This window comes from Tympanuchus pallidicinctus, unplaced genomic scaffold (assembly GCF_026119805.1).
Source record: "Tympanuchus pallidicinctus isolate F22 unplaced genomic scaffold, pur_lepc_1.0 scaffold22, whole genome shotgun sequence".
In the NCBI taxonomy this organism is placed as follows: domain Eukaryota; kingdom Metazoa; phylum Chordata; class Aves; order Galliformes; family Phasianidae; genus Tympanuchus; species Tympanuchus pallidicinctus.
Genome location: NW_026294739.1, coordinates 7,036,029 through 7,045,113, shown reverse-complemented (window position 1 = coordinate 7,045,113; position 9,085 = coordinate 7,036,029). Strand labels below are relative to the sequence as shown.

General features: G+C 53.5%; 1 protein-coding gene across 5 annotated transcripts in view; it reads left to right on the top strand.

Moving 5' to 3' along the window:
* The first annotated feature begins 893 nt into the window (after positions 1-893).
* Positions 894-9,085, top strand: part of EPHA4 (EPH receptor A4) — an 89,024-nt gene continuing 80,832 nt past the window's right edge. For 4 of the 5 annotated variants that reach the window (XM_052685791.1, XM_052685790.1, XM_052685794.1 and 1 more), the window contains exons 1-3: positions 894-1,019; positions 1,556-1,623; positions 5,384-6,047. In XM_052685791.1, the coding sequence (XP_052541751.1) occupies positions 911-1,019; positions 1,556-1,623; positions 5,384-6,047 (841 nt within the window). In that variant the 5' untranslated portion in view covers positions 894-910. Of the gene's footprint in view, positions 1,020-1,555; positions 1,624-1,705; positions 1,807-5,383; positions 6,048-9,085 lie in introns of those variants that run through there. The other variant, XM_052685793.1, reaches the window with a different exon arrangement.

Sequence of the window (9,085 nt, the reverse complement as noted above, 5' to 3'; positions counted from 1 at the left end):
TTACCCTAGCATGAAGGTGGGAGGTTCACATCATTGGAACCGAGCTCTGCCTGCTTTGGGGTGTAATAATAACGGAACAATTCCTTCTCTTCCTCCTCATTAAGCCAAGAATTCGCATCGATAATTAAAGTCAGGAAGCGCAGAGTTTAACAATGGCACGGCCGTGCTGCTTCCAGCTCCCCGCCCCGACAGGCGCTCCGAACTTTCGCCGTGTGCGGGCCCAGAGGCTGGCGTCGCTCCCCGCTCCTCCGGTTCCGCTCGGAGCTGCCCCGTAACGGGCGCTCGTGGGGAGGGGGAGACCGGGCCCCGACCGGGAGGAGCCGAATTGGTAGCGGCGAGTTTGAGAGCTGTGCTACGGGCGGGCAGAGAGCGCGCTGCCGGAGCTCGCCCACATTAAAGCAGTGAGAGGTACTTTTCTGAGGCAGAAACGCGATGGCAGCAACGGTACCGCAGCGGGTGCGAGGGCTGCTCGACCCCAGGCGCGCGGCGCTCCGGCGCGGGGCAGCGGGGCCGCAGAGGCGCTCGGCGCGGCCGCCAGGTGGCGCTGTTGCCCAGCGGTGGGGCGGCGCGGGCGCTGCGGGGCCGCTCTCTGCCCGATGCCCGCAGTTCCCGGGCGCCGCGCGGTGCCGGGAGGGGGCGGGTTCTCCTCGCGACTTTGTGTGATTTCTTTACTCAGTTATTTGTTTGTCCGTCCGCGCGTTCTTCCTTCCTCCTTCGTTTTCCCCGCTCGCGGGCTCCTCGGGCCGCACCGCTCCCGGCCCCGCCGCCCGCTTCGGCCACCGCACAGAGGGGCGGAGCGGGGCGGGGCCGGCGGCGCGGGGCGGGCGGCGATTGGCGGCGGCTCGGCGGCTCGGCCCGCCCCTTGGCAATGCCTATGCCCGCGCGCCCATGCGGGCGTTATTCCACTGGGATGGCGCGGCCGGGCGGCATGGCCGGGGTCCCCGTCGGCGCCCTCCTCCCGCTCCTCGTCGGCGTCTGCGGGGCCGTCACCGGCTCCCGCGTGTACCCCGCCAACGAAGGTGAGGCGCGGCCGCCCCGCGGGAAAGTTCGGTGCCGGCGCCGGTCCCTTCGCCTCAAGGGCCGCGCGCTGCCGCGGGCCGGGGCCGGACAGGTGCGCGGGGCGGAGCGCGAGTGCCGCGGCCCCCGTGCCTTTCGCCCCTCTCACCCCTGTCACCCGGGCCGGGGCCGCCGCCGCCGCCGTCTCGCGCGGCTCTCCCCGGAGCGGCGGCGGGCGGGTGCCCGGGGAGCGGACGCGGCGCGGGACGGGGCGGGAGCGGGAGCAAGACCGCCCTTGGGCGCCGGGGTCCCGGCAGCGCTCCGCCGAGCGTCCGAGGCGCCGCTCGTTCACCGTCCGGAGCTCCGCTCGCTCCCCCTGCCGTCCCGCGCCGCCCGAGCGGCTCCAGCGAGCGGCCCTGCCCCTCGCCGCGTTACTTCCCTGGGCGCCCCGCTCCGAGCCCCGCGTGGAGCTGCCCGGGACTCGCGCGCGGAGCGCTCGCCCCTGCGCGGTGTTCCCGAGTGCGGCCGGAGCGTAACGCGCTGTTTTGCCTCTCCGCAGTGACCCTGCTGGACTCCCGCTCGGTGCAGGGAGAGCTGGGCTGGATCGCGAGCCCGCTGGAAGGAGGGGTAAGTCCGCCGCTATCGGATCGCGGGGGCAAAGGGGGCGATTAGTGCGTTTCGGAGTGCCCTAATGGCGCGATTACCGCTGATTGCGGCGGGGAGGTCGGGTTTCGGCCCGGGCTCGCGGAGTGAATTACTCTTTGTTGGGGAAACTCTATACTCCCTTCGGATGGCTCTGTCATGGAAGAGGTAAAAACCAAAAGGGCAGAAAAGAGGTTTCGGAATTAAGGGATCGGTTCAGGCACGGGCTTAGGTGCCTATTTGAAGGTGAAATACCAACGAGAAACGCGATCCGGCGGCTGAACCGGCGGTCCTGGCTGTAATTACTGCGTCTGGGGGCTGGCTCCGCCGGGCCGCGCTGCGCTGTGGCGCTGCCGCTCGCGGGTACATCGCGGGTCGGGGCTGCCGTCGGGTTGGCGCGGTGCGTTGGGCTCCCGCTGGGTACCTGCAGCGCGCAACCTGTGCCGCCCGGGTCTTCGGTGCGCTTTTCATAAAGAGGTGATTGTAAGAGAGAGTCGCTCCGATTCCCTGCGGTGCGGTGACAGCAGAAGCCTCACTTGGAGGCGGCCGGGGCTCCGCGCGGCGCTGCGGAGGGGCTGCAGGCAGGAGGGCAGGGTGCCCGCAGTGCGAGCCGCTGCTGCGGTCCGTGGGACGCGGGGCGCTGGGGCTGGCGGGGTCACCGCAGTGTGCGGTTAGAAGGGGCTTTCTTCCTGAAAGAGAGCAGCTTAAGAAAAGCAGGCAACGCACACTAATCGTTAATAACGATAATAAAATAATTTAAAAAAGCCCACCTCTCAAATCCTTTTAATATGAGATGACTAAAGCAGCTTAGTTACTTTTCTTTGAGCACCCTAAGTCAAACTGGGTGAAAAATAAGTGCTGAAAGATCCAGACCCAAACACAACAGAGTGCTGGGGTCTTTGGGAACCTACGGTTTTAGTTCTGTGTGTGTGTTCCTGCTTGTAATTAGAAGAGAGCTAGGGAAACAGCAGCGGGTGGAAGCAATCTGAGGTTGTGCTGGTTGGCGACGTATTATGCATAAGCTCTGAATAGCCATAGCATGGGAGAAAGGGGGATTGTTTGGCTCCTCCGTTGTTGTTCTGCCTGAACTTGACTACAGCCCGGCTGGGGCTGAGCCTGGCACACTGAGCTCCGGAGCACGGTGCTGAGCGGCAGCCCTGCAGGCTGCGCTGCGGTGCCCACTGGTTGCAGCCCTCAGCCTGCACAGCTGCCAGGAGCAGCTCTGCCTTGGGGAGGGCTGTAGGGCTGCAACCCAGGACGGGCAGCTGTGTGAGCAGGGTCTGTCCTGCAGCTCTGCAAGGGGAACCTGCGCTGTGGATGAAAGTAGGACCCAATGTATAAGTTTCAATAAGTCAGTGTTGAATTGATGATCGGGTAGGGCTTTGTTACTATTAACTGTTGAATTCTCCCTTTCCCCTCATGTCTTCCCTGAAAGCTCCATGCAAGCTGGAGAAGGAAGCGCGCACTCTCCTTGTGGACGTGACTGGTTTCACTAAACCTACATACATGTGTTCTATTTTTAAGCCAGTAGTGAAAAATTTAAGAGTACATGGTCTGCTCTGAGAGACAGTGCTTGCAAAGCGTTTATTTTAGCTTCGTGTGCTGCAGATTTATTTCGGGCAGCAGCAGTGAACTCTCTCCTTTATCTTCCTGGGAAGACCCTGTCGTTCAGCACCAGTTTATCTGTGTGCACCTTCTCTATTCCAGGAGATGTGCCTCTGCACCCCTGCCAGTTCCTGAGGTGTGAGGGCTGCGTGAGTAAGACGGGTTGGAGATAAACGCTGCCATTTAGCAACGCCTGGCTGTAATCAAATGTATAGTAGCCCTGGAGGAATTAATGAATTGCAGTATAAACGTCATTAATGATTTTCTCTTGCGTTTCACAGTCGAAAAGCAGGTTTTGTGCCCAGAATGTTTTACTTTGCATCATTAAACCGTGAGAAGAGTTGAATTATGAAAGTTAACTTTTTGCTTTCAAGCTGAAATTAAACCTTTGCCCATGTACTTGGAGTTACAAACCATTTACAGTGGCTGGAAGTCTTGGGGCTCTGGTCGTTTTCAGCTCTGGCGGGGAGATGTGCTTGCATTTGGTTTGTGTGTCCACGAAGTAAGAAACGTTTGCTGTGTGCTGGGAGGCAGGGCTGTGCTGAGGTCCTGAGCAAGGCTCGCTGAGTGTGGCTGCAGCCTCAGCGGGCTCTGCGTGGAGCCCTGTGCAGCATCCTCCTTTGTATGAGCGTGCTGAAGGAAATCCCGTCCGCGAGTATTGCTTCCCTCTGCTGCTTCCTTTCTCTTCTACCACACACGGATAGGTAGTGTAGACGGGTCGCAAGCAGAATAGAAACTGATGGATCATAAAGACAATGTTGCAACAGTAAACTGGCTCTGTGGCAGCTGTAAATTAAATAACTGTCTTCTCACTAATACTGTGTCACACTTTACATTGATAGATGGCTTTTTAAGATTTATTTTTTCCTTTTTCTGTGAAAAGTCATGGCATGCTGAGTATTGATTTCCCCCCGCCCCGTCCCTGCTTCCATTTTAATTTGCAGTTATAGCTGGGCAGCGAATAAAATATTATTTGCTCTGCTCCTAGTGACTCATGGTGCTAACTGCTGTCTTTCTATAAATGGATTCAGCTAAGCTGGAATCTCTTTAAGTAAAAATCACTCTCATATGAGCAGTCCTTGTGAGCAGAGTGCAGGATCTTATACTAGAAGGCCCTTAACATTAAGAAGGCTTTTGTTTATCGGAGCCGTGGCTTCAGAACAGCACTTCTGGGAAGTTTCTCTAAAGTTTCTGATGGATTTTTTTTTTTCTCTTTTCTAAGGATGATTTTTATATGCTTTTTTGTATATCCTCCGAACTCAAGCGGGCATTATCTAATACATGCTGCCTTTCGTTGTTGCTCTTGTTGTTCTGTGAAGAAGGATTTCTCTTAAACCAAAGCACTGTGGGGATTTTACTAGAAGTATCTTGCCAAGGCCCCTCTTCTTCCCACTCCAGGAAAGCACTGTGGTGAACTTTCTTGTATCGCAATCTCTAGAACATTGTGGGGTTGGTTGGTTTGTTTGTTTCCAAAGCTCTTGCTTATGTTTTCTTTCTCTTTAAGTTCCTCATCCAGGAATGGTTTAGGGCAAGATCTCTTCTTTGCATGTCTTCCTTGGATTGCAGGTATCGGTGCTTCATAATTATGTTGCTTGTTGGTTGGGCACTTCTGAAGGAGGTGCCTGAACTTGATTGAAGAGTGGAAGAGTTCTAAAATGTGGTGCCAGCCCAGCGTTGTGGTTGGATGCTCTCAGAAATAACCAGGGCTGGTTTAGCAGTTTAAGAGCCATGGTGGTGATGCCAGAAATGTGGATGTTACTCCATCTCTGTCACGTGATTTTGCTGCCTGCTGCTCGTGTACAAAGAGGGGTTCACATCTGCTGCAGAGGAAACACCACGGCTGCTGTTGTGCTACCGGTCTGTGAAGTGCTGCATGTGCCCTGATCCAAGTTGGGTCCCGGGGGCTGAGTTGTTCAGTCTTACCGGGTTTGGAGCCTGCCTCTCTCCAGTGGGCTTCTTGTTGAATGTCCGAGTAGTTGAGGTCTGGCTTTGGAGTGATAGATGTGTTTATTTATTTGTTTTCCTTCAGCAGAAAAAAATGCCATCTCCCTGTTAGTTGTGGAAGGGCAGGTTAGTTTTACTGTGAATGTCTGTTGCTTCTTTTGAACACTGACGCATTTCTGCTCTTTCTTCTTGACAGTGGGAGGAAGTAAGCATAATGGATGAGAAAAACACTCCGATCCGCACCTACCAGGTCTGCAATGTGATGGAGCCCAGTCAGAATAATTGGTTACGAACTGATTGGATTCCCCGTGAGGGGGCTCAGAGGGTATATATTGAAATCAAGTTCACACTGAGAGACTGCAACAGCCTGCCAGGTGTCATGGGAACTTGCAAAGAGACTTTCAACCTCTATTACTATGAATCAAATAATGACAAGGAGCGTTTTATTCGAGAGAGCCAGTTTGCCAAGATCGACACCATTGCTGCTGATGAGAGCTTCACCCAGGTGGACATTGGCGACAGGATCATGAAGCTGAACACAGAGGTGCGGGACGTGGGCCCTCTCAGCAAGAAAGGGTTTTACTTGGCTTTCCAGGACGTCGGTGCCTGCATTGCTTTGGTGTCTGTTCGTGTCTTCTATAAGAAGTGCCCCCTGACAGTTCGAAACCTGGCACAGTTTCCAGACACCATTACTGGGGCTGATACATCCTCTCTGGTGGAGGTTCGTGGCTCCTGTGTCAACAACTCGGAAGAGAAGGACGTGCCAAAAATGTACTGCGGGGCAGATGGTGAATGGCTGGTACCCATTGGCAACTGTCTGTGCAATGCTGGCTATGAAGAACGCAATGGTGAATGCCAAGGTAAGATGAGCCATATTGTACTTTTCATTAGGGCTTAGTTGAATACATAATTGGATTGGAGATGAGAGTAAATGGAGTAAAGCCAGTAATTAGCAGCCCCTGTGGGATGCAGTGGGACAGAGGGGTTTAATGAAGGAGTCCAACAGCTCCAGGTGGCAAGGCTAAGAATTATGTAATGCAAAACAAATGATACTGCCATAATAGGCAGAAGGCAAAATGCATTTTGCAGCAGGCACCTAAATTTGCATTGGTCTGCAACAGCCACCAAAATGTGTGTGACTGCAAAGCAGTGCAGCTGAGCTGCCATCATTTAAAGTGACAATTCTTTTAAGTTTCCCTTGGATAATGCAGTGGGATAAGAACCAGTCAGGAGGAGGAAAGGAGGGGAAAAAAAAGAACAGCAGCAGTTTGAGCTGCATTATTTTCCCCCTTTGAGAAGGGGAAGTCTTTGGTGTTTAACTTGTTGCAAATTTTTAGTGCTAAATAACCTTTTGATATTTGACACTGCTGCCTTTGTTCAATATTTTCATTTCTCAGAGGGTTTCCATTGTCAGCTTAATAATGGAGGTGCTAGGATACTCTTAGAAATGCTGAAAGTCTGCTCTCCCCCCCCCCCCCCCCATCCTATGTACTGGTGAATTAGGGATTAAAGTTTATATAAAAGACAAATTGTCCTAAAAGGGGGGGAAAAACACCCTCAAAAACCGAGGTTCTCTTCATCTCTCCTTTCTGGAAAAAGTAGTGGAAGGTTAAGGAAGGAGAGAAGAGTTTATAAATAAAAAATCTTTGGCCTCAGCTTCTAAACTCTTGCTTGTGTAAGCATAAACGAAGATGAAATTTGAAATGCTTTTGCACAGTTCAGTGGCCTGAATTCTGCCAGGTGCTGAATTGAAGGTGCTGCAAGTCTTAGTGGATTTGTACCCATGTTTTTGGAAAAGGTGGTTTGGAGCTAAACGTCTTGGCTTCACGTCCCATTGGTGCATTATCCAGCAGGTCCTTATTTAGTGGGGACTGAGAACAAGCTAGCAAAGCAAGCGTCTGACTGCCTTTGTGCTGAACTCCTGTGAGAATGTTGTCTTTTGAACGGCCTACTTGATTTCTTTTAAATCATAATTTGCACGTGAAGCTCATTACTGCATACTGAAATTAAGTTTTGGCAGGAAAGAAGTTCTGAGTGCAAACCTCTGCCTTCATTTGTTGAGTGTTTGCTAGATGGAAAAAATCTTAAGTGCCTGTTGGCAACGAAATTACCATGGGCTGTTGTGAGCATTGGGAAATGAACAGCATCAGGAAGGGGCGTCCTGTTTGGGGTAAGGGACTGCCTTTGGAGTTCTGTGAGACAGAAGCTCAAAAACCTGCATACAATTGAAGATGCAAACCTGCAGATGTGGCACTGAGGGGGCGCTGCTTAGGAGAGCCATGGGAGGCTGAGGAGGTGTTGCTGTCTTCAGATAGATTGGTGACTTCTAGGCAAAGCATCTTGACACATTAACAGTCTGGGCTGTGAGAGGAGGAAGCGAATGGGGGGAAAAGCATCCTGGTTTATTGCATGGAAATGATTGTGCCTTCTTCTGAAGGCCTGCTAGGTCAGCCCCAGGTCACACCGATTGACACACATCTCATGCTTTTCCTCGCCAGCGGCCCTGACGTGGTATGAGCTTGTCGTGTGACAAGTTCTGCCTTCTGCAAGGGAAGGTGTTCAGGTTTTGCTGGTGGGCGGTGGTGGGAGTGGGCTGTTTTTCTCTTTTTCTGCCGTTGGACTGGACCTTGGGGCTGAATGTGCATGGGCAGGTACCTGCTGGGCTCAGGAAACCGGGCAGCCTGTCTGTACGGCTGGAGGAGGGCCAGGCTGCATCACGTTTGCAGCTGAGAAGGAAACTTTCTGTCTTCCTGGGTTTGCCAGAGTCAGGCTGGCCCGTGCCAGTTCTTCTCGGAGGACTTGAGCCAGCAAGTAATTGGAAAGTGCTAAACCCATTTCATCAGTGGTTACTTGTGGTTTCCTCTTTCAGCGCTTGCCGTTCCCCAGCCAGAACGGTTCACCAGGAAGCTCCTCTGGTTGCCGGAGCCCCGCAGAGCCGAGGCGCGCTGCCGCCCGTGCTGCCTGACGCCGCGGCTGTGGCACGCAGCCGGCCCCTGTCCTGCCCTCTGCCACCACGCAGCTGGGCTGGGTCTCACTTGGCCGGACACTGGGCTGGGGGCGTGAAATGAGGAGCATTCCTGTGGGTTTGGAGCAAGGACGGGGGAGGAAGGGGAATGTGAGCTTGTGAAAGGCGATAAAAGGATGCCAGGCTGGGCCTGGAGCTGGTGAGAGGGTTCCACCCCAATTGTTTTTCAATGGGCTGGCTATGGCAGGACAAATACAAGGGGAGGTCAGAGGTTGTCCGTTTCCTCATCCATCTTCCCCTGTGATCCTTGGGTCAGAGTTAGGATTGATTAAGACTTTAGATGTTTGACAAAAGCTTGCTGGGCAGAAGAGGCTCAGGGCAGCAGAGCGGGGCCCGCACTTGTTGCAGAGCCACGGGAGACGTCGGTGCTCCCAGACCCGCATCCCCCACACGGCCCCTGAGAGCTGCCTGGGCTTCAAGTTCATTCAGCCCTCTGGGTTTTAAACAAGAGATATTTCCTTGAGCTGCATTTAGTTAATATCTGCTCTGTGTAGGAGAAGCACAATGGGAAGATGCTTCCCTGCTAAAGCGCCTCCCGTAGCAGATGTTAATGACACTCTGACCTTGACCAGGATGTATGGAAAAAATGGCGTGTGTTGTATGGAGGTGTTTGGAAACGATTGCACAAAGCCTGTCCTTCAGTCAAACAACTGCTGTTTTTTTCTGCTGACTTTGATAAATCGCCTCACTGAACTTCCAAGGGTTCGTATGGAATATGAATATAGGGAAAGTGTGTATAGAATATGTACATGCACACGTGTAGACACACAAAAGCCCAGAGCAGGGACAGAAGAGAGCCGAGTGTTTAATTCCTGCTTATTTCGCTTCAGAGGTGCCTTGGGAGTATTTCCTCAGCACTGTCTTGTTCACTGG